General features: G+C 41.3%; 1 protein-coding gene across 2 annotated transcripts in view; it reads right to left on the bottom strand.

Annotated features, from left to right (window-relative positions):
• Positions 1–27,376, bottom strand: part of MIDEAS (mitotic deacetylase associated SANT domain protein) — a 53,125-nt gene that overhangs the window by 8,237 nt on the left and 17,512 nt on the right. For both annotated transcript variants that reach the window (XM_009564025.2, XM_054066551.1), the window contains exons 2-5: positions 13,776–15,469; positions 7,954–8,274; positions 4,300–4,645; positions 3,755–3,821 (exon numbers count right to left, since the gene is read on the bottom strand). In XM_009564025.2, the coding sequence (XP_009562320.2) occupies positions 3,755–3,821; positions 4,300–4,645; positions 7,954–8,274; positions 13,776–15,233 (2,192 nt within the window). In that variant the 5' untranslated portion in view covers positions 15,234–15,469. The remainder of the gene's footprint in view (positions 1–3,754; positions 3,822–4,299; positions 4,646–7,953; positions 8,275–13,775; positions 15,470–27,376) is intronic.

Here is a 27,376-nt window from a genome sequence, read left to right as displayed (position 1 = left end):
GTAACCATCAGCCCCCCTTTACAATATCCAGAAAGTCTCTGTCTGTGCTAAGAGCACTAATTATGAATAAACTAAAATGCAGTAGGCTCTTGAGTATAACATGAGCAATTTTCAGGTGTTGTATGTTACATAAATAAACATGACTCAAAAGGTGAGAAGTTTTAAGTCCATTATCGGTTTTCATTTTTTATCAGCAATGGTTGGAATAATATTTAAATTATGAATGCTTGACAACTGCTCAAAGAACAGTTATTAGCTTTCAATAATCATCACTTTCTGAGAGGCTGTCTGTGACATGGACTTCTTCTGTGGCAAGCTTGCTCCTCATCTACAAGATAGATGAGCCTTTTTTAGTATGAACACTTTGTCAGCCATAACTGCAGAACCATAGCATCACTTAAGTCACCAGAAGTACTTTTGAACCTATCTGGTCCTACTCCCCACTCGAAGCAGAATCAGCCTCAAAGGCTAGTCCTTTATGATCTCAGCACAAGCAAGTATCTTCTAGAAACTATTTCTAACAACTGAAACCAAAAATATGAGACAATGAAAGCTGTATTGCTTATTCTGTATTAAACCCAAATCCCATTATTTTAGCAACAATTCCATACTTCTAGATTCTGAGTTACCAGATAGATTTTTCACAACATGCAATCCACTTGCTTTAAGTCAAGTGACTACTCATGGAGTTTCCAGTCCGTACTAGCAAATCAGATTTTGTACAATTCAATAGGTAAGAACCACCATGGAAAGACTGCTCTGCCAGATCTAGAGGCCTGGAGATCTGAACTGAACTGCAAAAACAGCAGGACACGGATCTGTGATACCAGCTGCCTATTGCAGTACCTCACAAACAGAAGAATTAAGCTTCGTTATCACATTTCCTATTCTAAACGTCTGCAATGACATGACCTTTTGAGAAGCATTAGCAATGAAGAACACAACATTGGGAAATCACAAATTATAGTCAACTTCTGACAGAATCAAGACTACAAATCAAACTAAACATTCTTTTCTTAAAAACAAAACCAAAAGTGCTTCCTGCCATTAATTCCTTTGTAGAAGATATATCTACATAACTGACCACAACAGTGCTACACAAACTAGTTTCAGAGCAGCAAACTGATTATTTGGACAACAGGATGACACCAGTTTATTAATTTATCTTGGTAAAAGTTAAACCTATCTACCTGCATAAGCATCTGTTCAGTAGGACTTCAGATGATAGCAAGACAACTCTGTGCGCATAACTGCCTTTTGGCAACAGGAAATGAACTTGCATTACTAAGTTATTCTGGTTTGAAATTTCCAAACAAATTTGAAAAATTTCACCCATGACTAAAATAGCAGCTAACTTTATGCCATTAACTTCAGCAATTTAAACCAACAGACAGAACAACCAAAGATAACTGTACAATAGAGAGGTCAAAGATCAAGACCTGGGGGGAAACAAAAAAGTATCTATTCAAGAAGAGGCTTCCCTGGACTGGTGTGCAACCAATCAACAACAAAAAGATTAATTAAGTCATTTTCAAAACAGATTTTAGAAAACATCAGCTGTGCTTATTTCCATGAATGGGCTCAGCCTGGAAGGGATTTGCGGAGGTGACAATAATCTGAGTTCATTCACAATTGTAACATTTGCTCAGGGCAGCCTGCTGCCAAAAGTGCAGAAAAGTCAGCTTCAAACAGGAAGGCAGAATGGAAAAAAGACGAGGAAAAAAATAAATTGACAGCCAATATTCCAGTTAATTATTAAAATATAAGCCATTTTGGAAGAAAAAGTAAAAGAAGCCTGGTATTTATTCTGGAAGAGTCCGAGTTAAATATTTCAAATATCACAGGACATGCTGCAGAGTTAGAGCAGAGATTCCTGACTGTACAGTCAGCAGTGCAGAGCTGTGTGGGTGTTTTACGCCATATGGGTGTTTCCATGCCATGCATCTCCATAAGAAACTTTTGCAAGAGTAGGTATAATTATGAATTGGAACTACCTTGCTGTAGTTCTACAGCACCGAACTTAAGCCAGAGGGTTTGCTAGGGTTGAGAGAGACATTAGCTACTCTGATTTTATTGCTGCTCTGCTCAGGTATAGCAGAACTGGCACCAAGCCCAAGCTCCTAACTCCAGCTTCAGTATCTCCAAACGGTGTTCCCTAATGCTGCTGGGTCTACATATGGCTTTTACAGCACACAGCCAGCTAAAAAGGCTAATGAAGCTTATTAGCTCAGGCCACATATGCTGTATGCAACTGGCTGTAGTGCTTTCAGACTGAGCTAGCTCAGGAGGGAGCAAAGTAGTTGACAACACTGCACTGCAGCTAATACTGCATGGATAACCTGCAATTTAACCAGTCCATGTAGCATGGAAAACTGTAGTTAGCTCTCACATTTTGACCTTCCTCTCAAAGAACATTATTTCCCCACACTAAAACAAACATACAGCGTACAAAGTAGTGTTTGTATACAACAACAGAGGGATCTGGACAGGCTGAATCAATAGGCCAAGACCAACTCTATGGGGTTTAAACAAGGCTAAGCGTCAGATCCTGCACTTGGGCCACAACAACCCTATGCAACACTACCGGCTTGGGGAAGAGTGGCTGGAAAGCTGCTCAGCAGAAGACGACCTGGTAGTGTTGGTCCATAGCTGGCTGAATATGAGAAAGCAGTGTGCTCAGGAGGCCAAGGCGGCCAGTAGCATCCTGGCTTGTAACAGGAACAGTGTGACCAGCAGGAGCAGGGAGGTGATCGTACCCCTGTACTCAGCACTGGTGAGGTTGCACCTCAAATCCTGTGTTCAGTTTTGGGCCCCTCACTACAAGAAGGGCATCAAGGTGCTGGAGCGTGTGCAGAGAAGGACAATGAAGCTGGGGAAGGGTCTGGAGAACAAGTCTTATGAAAAGCAGCTGAGGGAACTGGGGTTGTTTAGTTTGGAGAAAAGGAGGCTGAGGGGAGACCTTATCACTCTCTACAACTACCTGTAAGGAGGTTGTAGGGATGTGGGTGTTGGTCTCTTCTCCCAAGTAATAAGCAACAGGACAAGAAGAAACTAACTCAAGTTGTGCCAGGGGAGGTTTAGATAAAATGTTAGGAAAAATTTCTTCACAGACAAGGTTGTCAAGAATTGGAACAGGCTGACCAGGGAAGTGGTGGAGTCACCATCCCTGGAGGTATTTAAAAGATGTGTAGATGTGCTGCTTAAGGACATGGTTTAGTAATGAACTTGACAGTGTTAGGTTTACGTTTGGACCTTATGATCTTAAAGGTATTTTGCAACCTAAAGAATTCTGTGATTCTAGGATTCCAACAGAACAGGATGGATTCACCTTTAGCTAATCAATAGTATTGCAGCCCAGAGGGATGAGCAGTAACAGAAAGCAGTTAACGTCATCAGAATTAGAAGGTGCATTTGCCCAAACAAACATTATTTATTGTAAATAAATAATAAAGACAATTTATATTTTGAGCCACTGATTGGAATAGCTTCATTGTTTTTAAGAGATACATCAAGCAGGTTTCCCAGAGAGGTAGATGTCCTGTCCCTGGAAACATTCAAGGTCAGGCTGGATAGGGGTCTGAGCAATGTAATCTTAGAAGATATTCCTGCTCATTGCAGGGGGGCTGGACTAGATGACCTTTAAAGGTGCCTTCCAACCCGAACTACTGTACGATTCTGTGGTCAACCGTACTTGGAGCAGCTTGAAGGTTTAGGTCACATTTACTATCAGGCTAAGAACCTACTGGGTACTTACGGTTCAATGCTGACTGGAGTGGCTTCCCCCACTACTGTAAGAACAGGAGGGGTAACTTCTGAACTATCTGCAAGGAAAAGAAAACAAACTGCTCAAACAGCTCATCTTCAGGTTTGAGATATATTCTTCACACAGCTTGTAAATCTATCGGCGCTATCCATCTCTCAAAAAAGGCACCCATATGCGCTAAAGGAGTTTAAGATGACCAAGAACTTACCTTTTGGTGATCATCTACATGTTAGTAATAACTATTCATTGTCTCTCAGTTCAAGATAATGTGAATCTACTATATAATAGAGGAGAAATTGACTTTTCCATTCCTAAGAATGTCAGTAGAGGGTGTTGCAGGTCACTTCTGAAGGCATCTTAACATGCACGCCCAGACAGAAGGAACATTGCATTCCATCCATCCTAGGTCCCCAGGCTATCATGAAGAAGTCCCAGTTCCACACAGCTGCACCTCCTCAAGTCATGATCTTCCTCCCATTACTTCACAGTTCCTAATCATAAATTAGCTAAGAAAGGAAGGATAAAGTGGAACTTACTTGATCTAAGCAGAGTTCTATGAGCACTTTTAGGAGTCATTGGAGGTGGAACCGAATGACCACTTGAAGAGAGGATGGCGTTAAAGTATAGCCCAGATCCTTCTCTCACTGGACTAAGAATTGGTGGAGGAGTGTAAGGAGGTAGCTCAAAGTTCCTATCTGAAGGATGATCTGCCAGACGGACAGGTGACCGTAAGTGGCTCTGATATGGAGTAATATTAGAATAAACAGGTGGTGCAATAAAGGTGCCAGCTTTTGGTGGTATGAAGAGTGGCTCAGGTCTTGGCCGCTGCTTTGGTTTCCGGGCAAAGCCCTCTGCTTCATCCTTTGGAACAGCATCTTCATGCTATTAAGAGAAAAATTACATGCTTAATTTCATCTTAAAAGCTCAGGTCATTCAAAAAACTTCAAGTGAGATGGCAACATTCTTTCACGGCATCTCAAAATCTGGACAGGGCATTGGTGGGTATCTTAACAATTAGCCCAAAGGAAAAGGAGGAAGAAGATGGGGAATGGTATGGACACAGGAATTATTAGGTAGCAACACTAGATATGAGTGCTTATGAAGTTATGTTTTACAAGGATTACACAGATGTCTGGTGCAGCTTTTGGTTGGAAAGATAATGACCTCAAGACAGCTTTAAAAGAGGACATAAAAGTATAGCAGAACACAGGTAGAGATACATGGTGACAACAAATAGCAACAAGTGAACAGGAGACAATATAAAAATATTGTTTTGTATGGTCAAGCATTTAAATGCACAGAAATCTCCCTGGATGCCTGCCAGTTCTCTGGTATCAGAACATCCTATTGTACTTCTGAATAGAAGAGACAGAAAACAAAACAAAAACAAAACACCCAAACCCCACTCAACAGGATCACACTGATGGAGAACCTTCTTACTTCAGAACCTCAGTAAGAGATTTCAATTCCATGAAAATAAATATTCACTTTGTATTTCATTCATACACAGAGATATATACTATGCACTACTCACAATTTATTATTAGCTATGTATTTATGGAGAAAGCTGTCTTTATTTATTCTAGTTTTATTAACCATCTGGTTTATTCACTGTTTAGTAGTGGGACATCGCTTGGCTGTACTAACATCAGCTGTAGGGTCATGAATCACTGAACGGTTTGGGTTGGAAGGGACCTTAAAGATCATCCAATTACGATACCTGTGCCATAGGCAGGGGCACTTTCCACTGGGTCAGGTTGCTCAAAGCCACATCCAACCAGGCCTTGAACACCTCCAGGGAGGGGGCATCCACAACTTCTCTGGGCAACCTGTTCCAGCACTCACACCCTCACATGAAAATAGTTCTTCCTAATATCTAATCTAAATCTTCCCTCTTTCAGCTTAAAACCATTAGCCCTTGTCCTATCACTATGCTCCCTGATAAAAAGCCCATCCCCATCTTTCCTGTAGGCCCCCTCCGCGTACTGCATGATTGCTGTAAGGCATCCCCTGATCCTTCTCTTGTCCAGGCTGAACAAGACAAATTCTCTCAGTCTGTGTTCATAGGAGAGGTGCTCCAGCCCCCCGATCATCTTTGTAGCCCTCCTCTGGACTCATTCCAACAAGTCCACATCCTTCTAATGTTGAGGGCCCCAGAACTGAATGCAGTACTGCAGATGGAATCTCATGAGAGTGGAGTAGAGGAGAATCACTTGCCTTGATCTGCTGGTCACAATTCTTTTGACGCAGTCCAGAATACGGTTGGCTTTCTGGCCTACAAGCACACACTGCCAGCTCACGATGAGCCTCTCATCCACCAACACCCCAAGTCCCTCTCTCCAGGGCTGCTCTCAATCTGTTCTCTACTCAGCCCGTATTTGTGCTTGAGATTGCCTCGACCCAGATGCAGAACCTTGCACTTAGCCTTGTTGAACCTCATAAGGTTTGCACAGTCCCACCTCTCAAACCTATCAAGATCCCTTTGCATGGCGCCCCTTCCCTCCAGCACCACACAGCTTGGTGTTGTCAGTAAACTTGCTGAGGGTGCCCTCAATACCATTGTCCAGTTGCCGGCAAAAACCCATGAGAAACACCACTCAGCACTGGTCTCCACTTGGACATTGAGTTGTTGACCACAACCCTCTGAATGTGATCATTCAGCCGATTTCTTATTCTCCGAGTGGCCCACCCATATGTCAAATCCATATGTCTCCAATTTAGAGACAAGGATGTCATGTGGGACAGTGTCAAATGTTTTGCACAAGTCCAGTCAGATGAAAGGAGTTGCTCTTCCCTCATCCACCAACACTGTAGCCCCGTTGTAGGCGGCCACCAAATTTGTCAGGCACAATTTGTCCCTAGTGAAGCCGTGTTGGCCATCACCAATCACTTCCTTATTTTTCATGTGCTTCAGCAGAGTTTTCAGAAGAATCTGCTCTATGATCTTGCCAGACACAGAGATGAGCCTGACTGGCCTGTAGTTACCTGGGTCTTCCTTTTTTCCCTTCTAAAAATGGGAGTTATGTTTCCCTTTTTCCATTTACTGGGAGCTTCACTGGACTGCCATGACTTCTCAAATATAATGGATAGTGGCTTAGCAACTTCATTTGCCAGTTCCCTTACAATGGACAGTTCTTCATTCTCCTAGTCTTTGCCTTTGTCTTCTGAGCCTCAGACGATGTGGCTTGAGCCCTTGCCAGTGAAGACTGAAGCAAAAAAGCAATTGAGTACCTCAGCCTTCTCCATACCTCAGGTAACCAGATCTCCCATTTCCTTCCAGAAGGGGCCCACATTTTCCCTGGTCTTCATCACCAACACACCTGTAGAAACTTTTCTTGTTACCGTTGATGTCTCTGGCCAGATTTAATTCCATGAGAGCTGTAGCCTTCCTAAGCAGATCCCTGGCTGCTCAGACAATTTCTCTGTATTTCTCCCAGGCTACCTGCCCTTGCTTCCACTTTCTGTAAGCTTCCTTTTAGTGTCTGAGTTTATCCAGGAGCTCCTTGTTCATCCATGCCGGTCTCCTGGCATCTTTATCTGACTCCCTCTTTGTTGGGATGTCTTGTTCCTGAGCTTGGAGAAGGTGATCCTTGAATATTAACCAGCTTTCTTGGCCCCTCTCCTCTCCAGGGGTTTAGCCCACAGTGCTACCAAGCACATCCCTAAAGAGGCCAAAGTCTGCTCTCCTGACATCCAGGGCAGTGAGCTTGCTGTGTGCCTTCCTCACTGCCCTAACGATCCTGAACTCCACCATTTCACAGTCACTGGCACTAAAGCTGCCCTGAAGCTTCACATTCCCCACCAGCCCCTCTTTGTTGATGAGAACAACTTCCAACATAACACCTCTCCTTGCTGGCTCCTCTGTCACTTGGAGAAGGAAGTTATCATCAACACAGTTCAGGAAACTCCTGGATTGCTTATCTCCTGCTGTGCTGTCCCTCCAACAGATATCGTGGTGGTTGAAGTCCTCCTTGAGGACCAGGGCTTGTGAATGTGAGGCTGAAAAAAGCCAATGATGCCCAAATATATGGCAATATTATGATGAAAAAAAATCCACAGTCCCCAGACCATATCCATTCCAAGTTCAAGCCTTGAAATCAAACTACTTTAATAGAAAAGCTTAAAAATAAAACCTACATGATTAAATCTAACAGATTTGGCACACCTTTGTTTTCTTAGTCTATCCATACCTGATTTGAGGTTTCCACGTTAGTATTACGATTAGATCGCCTCCGCGTGACTATCACAGAAGGCTTGCGTTCACAAGGAGTTCGATCATTTGTTTGGCTTCTCTGGAGCTTTCCATCCTCAGACTTTTCCTTTCCAAGGCTCTGCAAGTCGATTTTTCTCACTGGCACAGACACAGGAATGATAAGAGGCACGAGGCTATTATCCTCCCGGGGTCTTTTTGGAGTTGATGAAGAACCGGCAAATTCCACAACACTTTTGGCAGCTGTAGGTTCTGGAGCTGCTACCAGCACACTCTTTTTCTCTTCTGAAGAATCCAGTTCCTGAGAATAAAAATAGATTCCTTAAAAGTTCTATAATATTTACACAATAAATCAGATGATATCACCCTTTCAAGTTCCTCAATGCAATTTCCAAGTGGAAATGGATTTGCAAAAATGTTACTTCACAAATGTGTTACTAAAATTTCTTAGAATTACTTCAGGATTGTCTGAAACCTCAATTACTAGAATTTTGTATACCTTATCAAGTATCATTTCACTACCTATGGTTTGATGTTTTATTTTTCCAGATGAATTTGTGCCCTGACACATAACTTCTAACAAAGGTTCTTCAGTTTTACTAATCATTATAAGCTGCAAGCTATTAATTTCAAATATTGGTCTTCTGTTTCAGGAAAGACTGAACCATGATAATCTTAATTAATTCTCTCATACAAAAACCAGAGATGATAACTTTTTGCTGTATTTTTCTGATCTACAGGACAGAAGCAACTTTCCCTATTATAACTGGAGCCTTTAACATTTGTTGTCTAACCAGGCTTGAGTCTGAAGGACTTTTGCTCAGCAGAATCAACAAGGCATGCACGCCGGCACTTTTTGATTGGTATTGCAGCTTCCACGTCTCTTGCTTTCTTTTACTCATAGAAATTCTAGAAAATTGAGTTCCAAGGAGATGGGAATGGAGGATGAGTTACTGAATAAAGACAGGAAAACTGTAAAAGGCTTCAGGTACTGTTAGATAAGTGATTTCTAGTCCTTCAAACGACTACCCACATATTCATTCCATGCTCAGTTCAAAAGCAGTTGCAGCTCACTTAGAAACCAGATGGTACAGTACACATTTCAAAACCACCTCTCCTCAGGGACATAAAAGGCCTTCTTGAACTCTGATAATTACAATCCAGAAGCTGTAGAAGATGTTCCTTTCGGCACTTCAGAAATTCTCTCTAACTTACAGCTCTGTTTGGAAAGCCTCTGCATAGGATTAGTTACGCAAACTCATCCTCAGTGAGAGCCACAATCTACTGAGGAATTTACCTAACAGCTGTATTTTGTAGGAGGGAACTAAGGCACGTTATCTCCCAGGTATGACTAGGGGTGTCCAACCTGGGCTTCCACAACTTTGCAGAGGTTTAGTGAAGTCCTCAAGAAGAATCTCTTGCGTGCCATTAATAATACCTAATCCTGATGAAAAAGCTAGCATAAGCAGGTTCTGTCATAAGGATCCAGACACCCCCCAGCCATTTCACTGTAGCCATAGATCAAGAAAGCTGGACTCACTGATGAGCAATAGAACATGCTTCAGCTGGCCCATGTCAATAGCTAGAAGTCTAGTCAATAGCTAGAAAGACACTAGACTGAAGTCCCATTTTGATACTATATTTATATAGAGGGAAGTGCAACTGTATTGTCACAAGATGCCCCAGTCAGAGCCTGGAGTTAGTGCTCTGGCATCTCTCCAAATGAGGAGTCCTGGTAGTTTTTGTTGCTTTTAGGAGCAAGTAGGTCCACTCTGAAACGCTAGGCCTTCAAAAAAAGGGTAGGTGCCAAGCTTGAAGAAATAAAATCAATCATTAAGAAGATTTAGAACTGCCTCCTTCCAAGGCCTTGTATGAGAGTAAGGCTAAGAGTGCACAAAAAGCTTTATCCCATAAGTGACACTGTAGTTCAAAAGTCTGACAGAGAAGTTCTTCACTGAGACTGCAGATATCTGAAATGTCACAAAACTGAAATGTCACAATTGGCATCAGCTGCCCTAGACTGCACTGCAGGAGGAACTAATGACCTCTGAGGACCTCCCTTCACCGGGGATACACACCTGTACTTTCCCATGAGATTACCAATTTTGGATTTGGAGGGCATTCATAGTGCTAACAGGTATGTCATTAGGAACAACTATCTCTAGGAAGTAAGGGGCTCTTTGTAATTTGAAGCCACCCTCCACTACTTCAGGAAAGAGAAGGGTGGCTTTTTAAACCTATAAACAGGTTACCTACTGGGAACAGCTCCCTACTTCCACTAGTCCTGCCCATACTCGAAGCAGCTGCTCACATATAGCTACATGCTGCTGTACATGGGCCTCCACCCATCAGGCAAATTCATGCTGTTATCACCTTATTACTGAAGCCTTGTTAAGCAACTGGCATAGCTCTTGGATCTTCTTCTGGCAGTGAGATCCACAATAGGTAAGTTTTGCACCACTATTTAGAGCAGTGCATTCATACTACATTCTTCAGACTACTGCCAAAATAAGTCTTGGTTTTAACCAGACTACTTTTTCCCCCCTAATGTACCTTTACTAGTGCAAGCACTTTAGTGTACTTTCTGGGTACCTGAGAAAAGAATGGCAATCAAACAACGAATTGCAACGTGAATACGTGAATAAGCACCAATTCTGACCAACATAAAAACCTCAGATACCTCTTGTGTGCTACACAGATCTCTGTAGGTCAAGAGACATCAATTGATTTCCTGGCTACAAGAAGGAAATTATGGCAGCTAATGACATAATTCCTTTGGCTACATTATCTGTTAACCATGCTTTTTTATTTTCAAGAATGGGAGGTAACCAGCAAAGGACCCTTTTTGCTGATGACAGGATGACCCTTTTGAGAGAAAGGAGGAAGGAAGACGCCTGAACAGTAGTAGAGATAGAGAGAAGGCACCACTGGGAACTTAATACAAATACCTGAGAAGTCTTTAAAGATGCTCTGGTCCACATGAGAGCTTTTCTGGTCATGAAAGATCACACATACCTAAGGCTTACTAAGAAGGGACACAACTGATTTTGCAATTAAGCTCTTTGTTTCAGATACCTAAATAGTTTCTCAGCTGTTTGATTATGCTCAGAGGTAAGCAGATGGGAGTGACCCAACAAGACCTTCACTTGTAGAACTGCTATGGAATTTTCAGCTAGCTCAGCGTCTCTGTTGCAGAATTTAGGGCAGGAGGGCTGTTTGATAACTACAGAAAGTGCAACTTGTTGTAATTCCATTTAGACTTTTGCATAAGCATTGAGGGATGAGCTAGTGATCTAGAGTCCCCCAGGACACTCACAGCAACCTGGTCATTTTGGCATTGATTCTGCCTATCCCTCAAGTTCTTTCTAAAAGATTTAGAATTCAGAGACAAAACCCAATTGTGATAACTGGGAGAACCGTTCCAATGCCACTTTCGTGACCAGACAAGAAACCACACCAGCCTTTTAGAAACACCTTTCCATACAGTGCTTTCTACCATAATTCTGCATCATCTTGCTAACAATAAAGGCAGCAGTCAGAGCTTGTGCATGAAGGAGGTGAGTCCAGAACTTCAATTCCACAAATAAAGCCTTTTTTTGGTGGGGTGGAGGGGGTATGTGGCGGCTGGTGCCCTGTGCCAAGGGAAAGAGGTCAGGTAACTGAAACCTTTTTCCCTCTCATAAAGGAATATTTAAATCCAGACACCCTTACAATGACCATTTCCGATCTGAGAAAAGTTTTTTCCATTATTAAAGAAAACAAATTACACAGGCTTTTCATACATAACAGTTATATGTGAAAAGAAACTGTAAAACTAAGAGTTGAGAGTTTGCTGCAGCCTGTAAGCAGCAATGGGCTCAAACCACCTCAAAAAGGCAAGCACAGTATGATGGGCAGCTATGGTGCAAAGCATCAGTTGTGACACTACATGTAGAGAGATACTGCTGTCCAAATGTATGTTTTTGCATAAGATATACATATACTTAAGAATGTTAAAAAAACTGGTTCAAATTATGAATGTATCTTCTTTCATCAATAATTTAATCCTATGGCCTTCTTATGTGTTCTTCACATGACCTACACTAAAGGCTTCTAGGTGTTCCTAACAGAAAGACGCTGATAAGAGAAGCAGACCCCTCTCCTCCCACAAATAAGTTTTCTTTTTCTCCCTCACATAATATCCAATCCCCTTAAAGACATAAAATCCATCAGACCTCAGGTATTAATTTTAATGTCTTTGAAAACCTCACCCTGAAAACCTGAAGAGACTAGTGCCATCCTAGAAGCAAACAACCTGCTTGCATAGCTGCAAAAAATAAGAGCATCTGTCAAAACACTTCTCTGTTTGGTCTCTACCTTATGAATAAAGCTGCAAGCAGGCAATTCCTCGTTTCATCTCTCACAGTCTCCTTCTAGATGCTCTGTTGGCTTTTTTCTTACCGCCACATTATGATCATACTGCAATGTGAACTGTGGTCCCTCTTCCAATATAAATATCCAGTGGCTAGGAGAGTGGGAGCAAATAGCTCATGCTGCAAACTACTACTAGTTTTCTAGTTGTTCAGCTGGAGTTAAAGCAAAAAGGGCCAGAGATAGCATCAACTGGTTGCTGTCTACTGTGCAAGAGATGGAGTAGGCTATGGATATTTGCTTTGTTGCTTATTAGTTCAATTCTTTCACTCCAACAGCACATCCCTCTAAGTAAGAGATTGGAAAACCAACCACAAATAGAGTAGGGGAAAAAAAGGATGATGAGAATGAGAGGGAATAAAATTCCTTTCCCTTTGTTGTCTGACTGGGCAGCGACTCAAGTGGCCAAACTGTAGGTAAAAGTAGCTCATGCTCTAACACCCATACTTCATCACTCGCTGGCAATAAAGCTTCCAAGGAAAAGTGTACTTTTACTCCTCATAAGAGGCACTCAACAAAAGATTATTCAAACCATAGCTGAAAGAAAACCTAAGATCAAAAAAACCACACCACAAAACCTCCCCACACTTGACTTCAAAACCTCACCACTTACCTTCTCTACTTAATTTTGAGCCCTGACATCTTGCCATAGGGAATACATACTGTACAGTTTAGGCTGCGACACCAAAAGGATAAGACTAGGGAACCACCTAATCAGTTAACACTGAATTTCCTCCCTTTCAAGTCCTACAGAAGGTCTACAGGCAGACTTTGTCCTTCGGGTTACCAATTGCTAAACATTCACCGCAGGCCATTCTCAGAAACAGGATACTGCATCAGATGGACAGTTGTTATGCCTGGTGTAAGTTCTTCACCTAAGCGAGGCTTCCTCGGGCTTTTAGGATTTTGGAAATATTAAACATGTAAATTGCATTATGTAATTTTTAGATAGTGCAATGTAGAAACAGTAACTGCTAAAACTGAAAAACTGGCAGGTAAGCACAGTCTTTTTAACATAAAAGGAAGAGAACGTCAAATTGGTGAAAAGGTACCAAGTCAACTGATTATACTTGTCTCTCTAAATCTCTGATCAGCTTGAGGCCTAAGCTGAAAACTTCCATACTTTGAAGCCCTAGGCTAAAGTACATTCAGTATTAGTGAAATAAAACTGCCCTTAGGTGGTTTCACTGCCCTATGAGACCTCTGTCCTCCCACATCTTTGAATTACAATAGCTGAACTTACATGCCACCACTCCAGAGATGCCCTTACTGTACTTCAACAATTCTTGCATCAAGAAACCATCCTATCCTGCACATGTACATAAATTCCTCTCATTGCAACCCTATTTTGTAGTCTAAAACATGATATATTGGTTTGGATGTATATCTTACTTTTTCATTCTGAAGAGAAGCCAGCTCAACAGCTTTTTGGGCCAAAGTTAGCAAATTGGCTTCTTGAGAAACACGCCGTCTCCGTCGTGTACTCTGGATTACACCACCTCTAACACCCTGAACATCATTAGTTTTCTGAGTGCTTTCCTCAGCTGCTGCTGCCTGTTTCTCCCCATCTCTCCCATTCTGGGCTGTGGCTTGCCTGTCTGTTTCCATCTGGCACAGCTCACTATTAGCCAGGACATCCTTCTGCCCTAGATCCATTCTCTTGGCTTGTAAATAGCTACTTTTGTTGTGAGCCAGTGACTCAGGTGGCTGCTGTAATGGAACCTCTTGTTGATGTGTTTGCCAGTGATGCAGAAATAAATTGCTAGGTTGTTCCTCTGCCTGTTTGGAAGCCAACACTTCTCCTGCAGATGTCAGCAAGACACCTTCTTTGGAGAGTCTCCGTGATCTTCTTGGAAAAGGAATCTGGGTCTGAGGCAGTACAGTCTGTTGGTTCTGCTCTGTTAATGCCTTGAATAGTTCCTGGTTCCTCTCTGTTTGCTGAAACTGGTGTGCCATCATGTGATGCTGAGGTGCAGCAGCTGCCACATGAGGTTGTGCTATGGAAGTAGTTTGCTGCAGACTGAAGGCTTGCGTGGCAGCCTGTTGCTGCTGCTGCTGTTGAGGATAGAAATTTTCAAAGAGTTGTAGCTGGGGAAGAGCTTGCTGTTTTTGTTGAGCAGTAAATGCTGGACTGGAAGAAGCCGGGGCTTCTTGAAAGACATGTAACAATTCAGGAAGACCCTGCTTTTGGCCTTGGTGACCAAATGCAAGTTGGAAAGGCTGCAATGCCAGACTTTGATTCTGCTGCTGCTGTTTCTGCATCTGATGAAAAGAATTCATCTGAGCTTGCTGTCTAACCAGCGCTTGCTGTTCCAGTTGAGCCTTCTGGGACATCATCTGCTGCACAGCATCTCCATACAAGTCCAGCTGTGACACAAACACTCCTTTCTCTTGATTTCTTTTAAGGGCTTCTGGGTGTCCATAGAAGCCTGGAGCTCCAGCGTTGGAGTGAGGTCCTTTTGGGTTACCCCCAAAAACCATACTGTGGTTCCACATCGACGGTGGAGACTGCCAGTGGCTGTCACTTCTCTCTGGCAACCGGTTTCCCATTAGTGAATTCTGCCATTTGACAGCTGTTACTGTCTGGGACATCATCATTGATTCTCCCCTATCTTGATTGTAAACAGAGTTCATCAAAGCAACATTGTTGGGGGCACTTGTTAATGCTCCTGCACGAGAAATCTCCATAGTTTGGGAGACCGGTATATTCCCACCATGACCATAGTACTGTCCTTCCTTAAGCTGCTGCTGTGGTTCTTTTGATGACACAGCTATTTCCTGCTCATTAAAATAGGCAATTCGTTTCCCAGTCCTTTTGCTTGAAGACTTTTGCTGAGCGTGAAGATTCATGGTTCAGTCTACTCTCCCAGCTGCACACACTGTATTTACAATCCACCCATCCCTGAGGCTGGGGGACGAAAGGCACGGAAGTCTCTTTTTTCCATTCAGTTTTAGCAATAAAGGGCAGGAAAAAAAGTCCAAATGAAAGTGCGTCCACTTCCTTTTTCTTCCTGAGCTTCTCCCACTTCTTTTCACTCTTATGCTCTGTGGTTCAGAGGTCAGTAGGGTCCACTTAGTTACAGGTCCTGAAATAGAGAAGCAATCATTGAATCATCAGATGTAACTGACATAAACCCTCACGCAATAAGCAACGTGTATGTCTGTCCCATTTCCCACAGAAATTAAAAACAGGGTAATATGTGTAAGAAATAATAGATCTGATCTGCTAGAAGAATGCAAACCAAAAAGACCTTAGTTTTACAAAAGAGATATCATCCCATATCTGCATGATGCAACTCCCAGTTGCACACAGACTTCTGACTAATCACTCAAGATCATTCTCAAAGTTTTTATCTTAAACTCTTTCTTATCTGGCCAATTACTTCTATGTCTTCCTGTAGCAGAATAATCTAATTTTAATCTGAACTCAAAAACCACATAAAAAAACCTCCAGAAGAAAAATAATGTCAGGCCACATTTCCCAGACATTTAAAACACACGGATACAAATGCTGCAGCCAAACAGCAGTAAGATGCTTCATTCAACATTCGTAAGGAAAGAATCAGGTGCCAACTCAGCACTCACACTCCTCCCAGTCACTACAGTTGCTTTCCAATTAATAACTGCCCACCACGCATCCAAAACCTGGAGATGAGGCTTGCTTAACCTGCTGCTCCCTCAGATGCTTTCTTTAACAGCTGAAAGCAACTGCTCCTGCTCAGGTAACACTCACGGTAAAGTAGTTCAGGCAGCTGCTGCAGCTGCCCCCAGACACCAGCAAATGTCTGTCAGTAATAGGAGAAACCTATCCCGAACACCCAGTCTAGAACAATTCTACCTTCCTCTTCCACAGAAAAAAGCTGTCCACAAACTTAGTATTTAAAAGCCTAGTTTGCAGGATTAAGGTCTAACATGTTAACATATACACTAGTATTTCTACTAGGACATCTAAAACCTTTAAGAAGCTTAGTTTTAAATTTAATTACATTCTTAAACTACTAACGCTCAAGTAATTAAGTGCAAGTCTCTATTATTACTGTCTCTTTTCAATATACATTCTGTTCCACTTCAAATCTCACTACCAGAAAGATTTTACTAAATTGTTTGAAACCTATTCTAGAAACCTATTGCATCCCTTCTGCTATAAAATCAACTCTCTCTTGAATTGAGCAGGCAAGGCTAACACACACACCCCCTGAAATCTGCAATCTGTTTATCTCTCTCAATAAAATGAAAAAATAATAAAACAAAAGCATACAGCACACTGAAGTCTACAACCTGAGTCTCCTCTAAACAGATATGGCTACAGCAGGGTTGGGAGCATGAGTAGGACGAAAAGACAAAGAGTTTAAATCAGCTTACGCAACTTCCACCTCAGAGGCCAAGTTTGGCTTCAGTGCAACTGGACCGATGGGCCTGTGTTTCAGAGCAAAGTGACTCACTTCCTCAGGCTGTTACATAGCTGTTCCCCCACTCTCCCGCCCCTTTTGTCCTGGCTACAAACCATGGACCTCCGCCACCCTGTATCACTGAGCCAGGGCGTTCCTCCCTCTGCTAAGCACAACGTCTTAGCTTATTTTCCAGTTCTTTTTCAACGGGACAAAAATAAATCCAGGAGAAATTGTAGACACGTGAGATGGAAAATTCTCTCTAAACTCAAAACTAGCACACAAAACAAAAATTTCAAAGTAAGTTTTGCCTATTTCAAAACTTCATTAGGAAAAGAAAAAACATCCTACAGCAGGAAAGTGGGTCCCTGGTAGCAAAACTGTAGAGAGAAAGGTTGCTATATGCCTCTCAGAAGCACCGATGTTAGCCTCCCTCCTTGCTTTTTGCAGCACTGCTACAAAGGTAACAGCAAACAGCTAAAGCAATATCTGAGGTAAAACTACTAACGGTGGTTTCTGACAGTATCCCACTTTCTGAAATCATCACAAGCTATTTTTCTTTACATATTAGACAACCTCGTAACAGTTTTCCTTCCACTGATGCGTCTGCATGCCTTTGTATTGATCAGTCACATCATTCTGATAAACAGAATAAAAGTTTTCTGGTATATCAGAAGACACCACCACACATTTAAGCCAGATAACCTCTAGAAGCTCTGCTGTAGATTTCCTACACTTTCAGGAAGAATGCAAAGATAACTGTCCAAAAGCTGGCATACAACTTCAAGGGTTCTCGTTTTCAACCCTTCAAAAAAATAAAAGAAAAAAAAAAAAAAGAAAAAGAGAGAAAAGAAAAAAACCCAACCCACAAGCAAAAAAACCCGAACAGCTGATGCTTTTGTTAATACAGGTGGTTGAGATTTGCAGCTACAAAACACACACATATCCAGAAGATCTTTAGAAAGAAGCTTCTTGGGTTAGTGAGAAAGGATTACGTTAGTACAGGTCTCCAAATCTCCACTTGTGTGGATTTCGGCTCTGTTTTTTTTTATCACTAGATAAGAAGCCAGCAGCACTGCAAAGCCTAACTCAGACCCATTGCAGTAATTGCATCTGTCCAGAAAGGAGATGTAACAAAAGTACTAAGATGCAAAGTTTACAACAAAAATAAAGTTCAGAGATGACCTAAAGGAGGGAAAGGAATATGTCCTTGTGTGTTCCATAAAAAGAGTCTTAAAAAATATCACATGCCTCTCAGGATAGTTACCTTGTCACTTGAGAAGACTGTAGAGATTGAAGAAAACTGAAGTTACAAGAGCACAAAACCCAGGATAGTGAAAATGACATTACCAGGGAGGAAAGAGATTCAAGGTACTTGGAACACGGCATGCTTTTTGAGCATCCCAGCTCCCCCAGCTGCATTCAAAAATAAATAAATCCTCACTAAGAGATCACAAAAAAAAAAAAAAAAGAAAAAAGAAAAGGACATGGTGTATCCAGTATTAGATGGTAAAGAAAAACATAACAAAACCAGCTTCTGAGAATTTCTTTCTATGTAGAAAAACTGCAGAGAAAGAACTTGCAGGTCACGGTAATAATAGCCATAGTTTAACCTGAACTGATAGATGTTCAAGCCGCAGTATGACTATATTCCAGGAAAGTTCACACTTGGCAGCTTCACTGGCCGAGCACTGCTGGCTCTGTGACTAAGCAGGCTTCCCTCTCTGAAGCTGAGAGATGAGTTCATATTATCATCATCCCAGCCAATTACCAGCTTTGGGGTTTGGGTTTTTTTTTGTTTTGTTTTACTTTAATTTCAGCACAAGACTCAGCCTGCAGTAGTGCAGTAAAATGGCAACACACTTCCAGGCTTAAGTGTGCTTCTGAGCAGTATGCCCCAGAACATTTCTTACCTTTGAATAAAGTACAGAGCCAGTTCTGATACCATAATTCCCAGAACATACTGTGTCTTGCCTCCAAATATACTGAAGTGTTACAATACCTCATCTCTCTTTTACACCACACAGGCAAAAACCAGTAACTAGCATTGGCATGATTTGTTTTAATAACTCTTAAGATTTGGCATCGAATCACAGAATCATAGAATAGTTTGGGTTGGAAGGGACCTTAAAGACCATCTAGTTCCAACCCCCATGCCATGGGAAGGGACACGTCCCACTAGGCATTCAACATTATCAGTTATTTTCACCTTCAGGAGCACTTCTGGCATGCAAGAAAATCTCTCCACCTTTCTTCAGATGAATACAAATTTTATGTCACCTCCTTTAATATTGCAAATATTTTCAGATTTCTAAGGAATTTTTCATGTTGCAAGGCTTTCTCTTCTACACCTTAAAAGAATATCAATACAGATATACATACACCTAATGGGCACTTTTGCAGTATTTTCCATAATGAAAAAAAAACCCACAAACAAAGTAACCTATGGCACTTTACTGAAAGAAGTTAGGGTTACCATTCTGAGCTAAAATTTCTACAGTATATCTGCACAAGAGCATCATAAACACATATAGAACACCATACGGGCCAGATTTAGGCTAAGCCTCCTGAAGGACTTACTAAAGCATGCAACAGGACTAGGTAAGAGTCTCTGCCTGAATCCAGGAAAATGTCCTCAAATGAATGAAGTCCTTTCAAAATGGGGATATCCAAGGAGTGCAGGGCACTCACAAAGCTGGTGAGCATCCATTAGTAGATTTTACTCAGCCCAAAATAGGTTCTGCAGAATCATTTCAAGATCCCTGTCCACTGCAACAGTCTTGTCCCAGTTTATCATTCGTCTGGAGAGTTTGCTATAAAAGCTTCTTAATTTTTTTTTTAATTGAAGTTAAAAGGTTATTTGATGTATAGGACAAATTAAAAAAAATTCTTTGCAACCATTTAACATAAAATATCTTTATTTCCCCTTAAAACTTTTAATTTGTATATTTAATAAACACCCACCATTATTAAATTTCTTTAATTACTTTCTTCACTAAGTATGCACATATTTGTATATTTTCACATTTCAAGTTCATGGCCTCACACACCGTAGTAACTTTAAACTCTGCTCTTCAGCCCTCCTGCTGAGGGTGTGCTGACCTGTGCTTTGCTTAGTTCATTTGCTACATCACCTATATCTGGCACGATAAGCAAGTTTAAATTCTGCGCATTCCCAAACTCCTCTGAGGTCATTTGCACACAATTCTGACAGAATGCTGGAGAAGTCACTCAGGAAACACTCAGACTTCTCCTCCAACCTTGGCATAGTTAAGGATGCAGAAAATAATAGAATATCATCTGTGATCACTTGTTATTTCATGACTTTAATCATGGCTTTTAAGCATTTCTATTTTAGATTTTTTTCACATAAAACCCCCAAGTGTTCCTGGGTTCTAGCTAATGTACATTCTCAGCCTTAACTGCAACAATGCTGTCACAGTTCCTTACAGGAAATCTGTCAAATTAGGGTGATGAGAATCATCTCCCACTAAATCCTCCGGCTGCCAGCAATTCAATTTACTGATCTGCCCTGGAACAAGCTTCTAATGATGATGAACAGATTCCAAGAACAATTTTTACATTCAAGTCAAACACAGTAAGCTACTTCTCTAATTTGCTAATCATTATGGTTGAATCCCACATTTATGAAACAGGTGAAGAATCATCACATACATTTTATTAATGAGGAACAAAACCAGAGGAACTAACTCACTTTGAAGATCACACGACAAACCAGGTCAAAACTGAAAAACAGAATATAGGATGCTGGCTACCGGTTCTCCTCCAATGCTGCAAGAAAATATGGGTTTACATCTACACGTAAAAGAAAAATTAGGTGTGCTATATGTGTAGAAAGGGCAGAAAGAAAATTTAATTTGTTCAGTGCAACAGCAGGACAGAGGCAGTTCACATAGTTTAGGTTTTGTTTCTGGTTTTGGTCATTTGTTTTTTTAGCAACTGAAGATTTAGAGGGCATCACAAACAAGGAATTTGATCCAGCTAACAGAAATTTGCCCCTATGAAACCACCACTAGGATCTATTGCAACTGTCTTAAGTGAGAACCAAGAAAGTGAAGAAAACATGGGACAAGTTTTGTATTTGGTAGAAGATTCGTAAAGCTTATCGCATAGTTTAACCAGATCCTACACTTACTCCGCTGTACATGAAAACAGCTTCAATTTCTCCCTCAAAAGCCTCTCCTGAAAGTTAGCATTGTTACATTTTATTCCAGACAGTTAGCTACATCAAAATTCCTGCAGATTGTTTGCAACCTCCCACTCACCACCTTCACACACCTTAAACAGGAAGGATAACAGCACAGCTTTCCTACACACCAGGCAGGGAACAAGCAAAACAGAGAACAGATCATGTTGGCAAATGCTATACTGCAAAGACAGCAATCTATCTTCTGAGGGGAAAGCTCAAAGCAACTGAGAAAGACACCGTCCAGGAAAGCCAAACCCATAAATGTTTATGGACCAGGGATTTTCTGTCCCTGGTAAGGTTCGGGTTTTATGTCCCTGTCACCTTATCCCAATGGTTGGGCATTTTCCACAGATACCTTGAAAGTCTGCCTCTAGAGCGAAAGGTGTATTTTCCAAGAGTAGCACCACAGAGGAGCAGGAACCGAAGCCCAAAGTAAACAAGGAAAATCAACCAACACTACAGTCTCCAGTTTCAAAGCAGCTCACTACAAAACAACATAAGTAGGTAACAATCATCCCACCCAACAACCCCAAGTAAGAAACTAATGGAGAGAACTGTATCAGATAGAAATCCTAGAATCAATAAAGCTTATGAAATGCCTTTAAATTGGAAAGAGGAAGATTTAGATTAAATACTAGGAGGAAATTCTTCTACAATGAGAGTGGAGAGACACTGGAACAGGTTGCCCAGGGAAGTTGTGGATGCCCCCTCCTAGAACATGTTCAAGGCCAAGTTGGATGGAGCGTGGTCTAGTGAGAGGTGTCCCTGCCCATGGCAGGGGGGTTGGAACTAGATGATCATTAAGGTCCCTTCCTACCCAAACCACTTTATGATTCTATGAAATGGGAAAGGCTTACTTGTTTTCATCACACTGGTGCCCATCACCAATAACAGGGTAAACAAGATCAAAGGAAAGCTGCTTCACAGACAGACAACAACAAAAGCGAAAACAGTATCCAGGAAGCTTGAGAACTTCCATTGTTGCCTAAAGGTGCCTGCCCCGGGCTAGCAAACACACACTTAAATAAACAGTACACATAAACGTTTATGGCCTATCTAAATTCCCTTGCGATTGGCCCTTTTCCATTGCGGAGAAAGACTGAAGCTATGACTGGCTTCAAGAGAACCACTTCCACTTTCCCATTTTCAGAGGCTAGGACCTGATAAAGCTACATTATACCACTGTACTAACCAGACATGCAACAGTGAAATCCATTCGCTCTGTGACGTGAAGCAAGGGAGACAACGGTCATACTAAAGGAAGGATTATGTGCCACCAGATTGTGCACCACCAGATGTGACAAACTACTGCTCCAACCTAGACTGTTCCTGACATTCAGCAACATAGACTACCTACAGTGAACACAATAACACGATATGTGAGATTACCACATTGTTTGGGAAAAAACACATGCCCAAGAACAAAAATATTAACTACATCTCATGCACTAACCAAACCAAGGAGAAAATCAAATCCTACTTAAGCAAAACATTTTGGTCTATTACAGTAAAGGATGTAAGAAAGGAGAGGCAGTGAAAATGTGTTCTCATAGATACTATTAAATTGATTAGCCTTCTTTTCTGTTTGAATGGTCTTAAAATTCACCTAAGCATGCATTCTGATTACATTTCGACCTACTATTTACATCCTTGGACATGGTTTTATTAAGCCTGTCACCACAATTTTCTACATTTCATCTCTACACACAGTTGTGTTTTAGTACATAGGATTTTATAAAGAAGGATTTTGGAAGCTTGAATTATGGGGTCTGAAGTACCACAGATGCACCTCAAAAGGAAGTCTTCAGATACCATACTCTCCTATGAGAGAGTAGTTGTGTAATTTCAAAGAATTTCCAAAAAATAACCTTTTTTTTTGGGTTCCCTTCCTCAATTCAAGCTGTAAACTCAGTACAAATATTGTACTGAAAATCATCTTTTCACCTTGCACAGCAAGAGCGATTCGTAGAGAGAACAAAGAGGTAGAGACAGGTACTGTCCTGTGGACTGGACTTCTGTAAACAAATATGAAGGAAAGCCTGTCTTTACAAATGGCTATGCAACACAGTGCAGCTTTGCCCTTTAACGAAATAGGCAGAAGACACATTTCTTAAATTATTTAATGTTTATAAACTGTACTGAAGTTAGGAATACCAGCTATTATAATCTGTCATCATGATAAATACCACCATCTAAAGAGGCTTGAGCAGGCTCAGAGTTCAGGAAGAGCACAGCAATTAAGGAGTACACTGCTTTCAGGCTTAGTGAAGTTACATGAACATACTATTCTTCTCACTGGAAATGGGTTAACGGTTCTTCTAATTGTAAGCACTTAGATTGCTATTTTAAGCTTTTTTGTTTGGAGCTGTCAGGGAAAGCAGTTCCTAGCAACAGAGAGACCAATACTCCAACATGTAGGAATCACAGCAGGCTCTGAAGTCAGAATGGGTAAAGAGCAGGCCAAAAGCTTCTCCCTGCCCTCACATTCACATAGCTGACATGACCACATGTCCTTCACTCCAAAAGTCTCTCCTGCAACAAACACACCAGCTGTAGAACTGCATGGATACAGCCCAGAGACAGAACAAATCTCCCTGTACTTTAGCCCCAAGAAGAAACCTCATCTGAATGCACTGAGCTGCAACAGGAAAGACTGCTACAGGTTCGGTTGTTTCCATCTTGACCTCTCCAGTACTCCATCACAAAACCAGAGATACATAGGTGTCCAGCATATGGAATACCACAGTCTGAGCACTTCACAGATTCCTTCAAGGCTCTGCAAGAGGTAACAGCCTACAAACGGGGGGAAAGAAAGGAGAAAGTTCATAGAGATGATACTTCTCATTCCCAGAGGTTTCTTCACGAGAGACATAAATGCATTTAATATCTAGGCCATAGCTCTCAGCAGACACACTCCTGGCACCATCAAGCAGGCACTGTCACTCACCCAAGCAGGCTGGAGAACGGGGACTTAAAGCACAGGCAGAACCTGGGATCAATTCTCAGTTCTGCTACAGACATCCATTTCAAGCCAAGTCATTTCAGAGCAGTTAATAAAACAAGAATAACACCTGAAATCCAATACACTGATATTCATGAAGTACTTTGATGTCATAGAAGTTGTATTATCTTTAATGGTACTCACTAATAAGCTAGACAGGGATTCTTCCACAAAGGGTTTAGAAGTCCAGTTAGAGACATGATGCAACACAGTAGCAATAACTAAAGAAGAGGGAGGGGACCAAAAAATGAAGGAAAAAGCTCACAAATAACAACATAGTAGTTCTTATGTCATATGCCCCTCTGTGCCTCACTTAACCCAGGAATATCTTTTCTGGGTTTCAGCGGTTATCTAAGTTGAAGCACTGCTGGCCTTGGTTTGCCCACATCCACACACTTGCAGCCAGACAGATGCCAGTATTGACCGAGCTAATCTATTATAAAACTACTCAGCAGTCAGTCTTTGACAAGACTTTCGTTCACATTTCTAAAACAATGTCTTGTGGTCACTGTTGAATCTGAAGGGGTATTTTTATTGTGCTGGTCTGTTACAAGGCACAGTTCTCAGCCATGACTGTGGCCGTCAGGCATTACAACAATGCAGCTAAGGAAATGCACAGCAGTTAATACTGGGGGTAGGAACAGTGAAAGAGATGGGCAAGCACGATTATCACACAGTGGAAACCAGTGAGGGTTTAAGAATCCAGGTGCTCAGAGAGTGCTCCCATTTCTTAATCATTAATTAAAGAATTGGAGCACTCTCCAGGCCCCCGGATTCAGAGCTCCCTGCCTGTTACCTGCCAGACACTTGCCCAGTCTCCTCCTTTTAGCCGCTGGAATTTCAGTAGGGGAGAGAGCAGATGGTTGTATCAAATGGATGTTGTATCAAATACAAAGCAAGCATTTTTCATTTCAGAAAGCATACAAATAAGCCATTACAAACATTACTAAGCATTTCTACAATTGGACATAAGTGACACCAGCCTCATACTTAGTCAGACCAAAGTCAGCTTCCTAAAGTTTAAGCTCAACAATCTTACCTGAAACCAACTAAACCACCCATCCTGCACTTTATAACTAGAAAGGAAAGAAGTCGTTCAGTAACAGCACAAGGATAAGTGCCCTCTATTGAGAGCTCTTACAAAGCTTTCAAACTGAGCAGTAGACTCATTTCAGAGTAAAACATAAAATTAAGGTAATGATGATCAAGTTCAATATTACAGGAAAAGTTACAAGTTTATGCATGAATCCACCTGCACATGGAATTCTGTTCCCGCTAAGCAGATCAGAAATATAACATGCTTTTCACATTTCCTCCTGCACTTACATAGTTCACTCTGCAAGTCCCAGAACAATATAAATACATTCTAATTAAAACCATAATATTTTGGTCAATAATGCCCTATTACACCTTGAATTTGCTAAAGATACAACTATATAATCGCAATTAACGGGAACAGTAAGTCCTTCCCAATTGTGAAAAAACAGGCCATAAATAATTGGAAAGTCACAGAGCAACTTGCTAGAAAAGCCAATAAAATCATCAGTGCTAAATACTTGACCATCTCCAAAACAAACTGCTAAGCTATGGAGAAAAAAAAAAATCCCTTACATAATATAATTTTCACTCTCAGAATGAAAGGCTAATGAACTAATCACCCCATCAGGTGTATGGGTTCCATTAACCTGATCCTCTCACACCAAAGAAAAAGAAATTCTGAGATTGGTGCTCCTTGACAATCCATAAGGCATCTAGTGGATTCTAAAGGATTTTTCCACACCAGCTAGAGAGCATTCTCTTATTTCAAATAGTTTACTAGATCAACTTATGTTCCACAGTTCCCAATGACCTCACTATTTTCAACAAATCTCCAAACCACAAGAATGAATGTCCGGTCTCCCATCAGCAGGCTGACATTCGTTACACAGTTCTGCCCCATTTGGGAAGAGATCTACAAATCAACCAAAGCAGAATTCTGCTAGTCACTACACTGAAAACAAATTTTGTTTGGGAAAGTTGTTGCGGAAACCTCACCACTAACAAACTTGATTACATTTATGTAATACTTTGCAACAGTAAAAGCAATATATTAACACCAATTCATCCAACCTTGCAACATGCCTCATGCGCAACATTCTACATTTTCAACAGGCAAACAAAGAGAGACAGAGTGGCTGGTTTTGCACTAAAGAGCAAACAAGTATCCAACAAGAGATTATTGTTCTGGAATTCCTTGATCTCACGTTCTGCTCACTGTTCAGTCCTTCGTACTGTGCAAATACAAACAGCATTTGCAAGATGTCAGGTAAAGCACCTTCGTTTTGAACAGATGCACTGAAACTCAGAAACTGATATCACAGAATCATGGAATAGTTAGGGTTGGAAGGGACCTTGAAGATCATCTAGTTCCAACCTCCTTGCCATGGGCAGGGATACCTCCCATTAGATCAGGTGGAATATTACTTCTTAAAATACCCTATATAAATCCTCCCACCCTGATGTAAACATTAAGGCTATTTTGATATAAAAATCACAATGCCTTCTAGCGAACATAAAAGTTCAGCCACCCATATCTGTAGAAAAGCCCTAATATTATTATATACATGGCAACGTTGCACAAGAGATCTCTAACCTATACTCTACATATGCAGCATTCTATGATGCCTCTGCACGGTCCATGAGCTCTGCCTAGAACTAGGGGCTGAGAAGGGCTCTTTAACTTGCATGAACTGCATTGGTTGGGAGGGTTGTATTTTGCTTTTTTAAGAAAATAACAATGCTAGCGAGGTGTCTTCTCATTGTCCATGGCTTCATTTATTGCACTATGGTACAGAAACTGAACCGCAGCATTTTCTGTTTTACACAGTTGCATGGCTTCATAATCATGTAACATTACTACATACTCTTTAATCCACTTACTCCGGCAATACCTTTTTAAGGAAGGGAATTATTATTATTCCCTTTTTATTGAAGAGGACTAAGTCAGAGAAAGAGAGACTATGAAGTGACTTGCCTGAAGAGGTCTACGACAGAGCAGGGAATGCAACTCAGGGTCCAGGTAGTGCCCTATCCCTTCAATCACCTTTAGTCTCTTACTCAGTTTGAAATCCCATCCTAAGGATGGCTAAAGTGCAAATGAAACCTCCCTGAAACATTTCTTCCTATTTCAGCCTGCCCATGACACTGCATGCCATGCTTAACAATGAACTCAAGATGAGTGAATAGCAGTCAATAAAGGTTCAACATGGATCCAAAAATATTATTCTAGCTTTTATTAGAGTTGCCACCTATAAAGCATATAGGCATAGTGATACACTAGCCTTGGCTGCAATAGCATCTGGATGGGAACACAAAGGAATTCAGGAATACTAGGCAGACATATTCAGGTGCAAAC

Source organism: Cuculus canorus, chromosome 5 (genome assembly GCF_017976375.1).
Source record: "Cuculus canorus isolate bCucCan1 chromosome 5, bCucCan1.pri, whole genome shotgun sequence".
Classification (NCBI taxonomy): domain Eukaryota; kingdom Metazoa; phylum Chordata; class Aves; order Cuculiformes; family Cuculidae; genus Cuculus; species Cuculus canorus.
The sequence above is the reverse complement of the archived record's forward strand: the minus strand, read 5'-3'. Positions and strand labels throughout refer to the sequence as shown.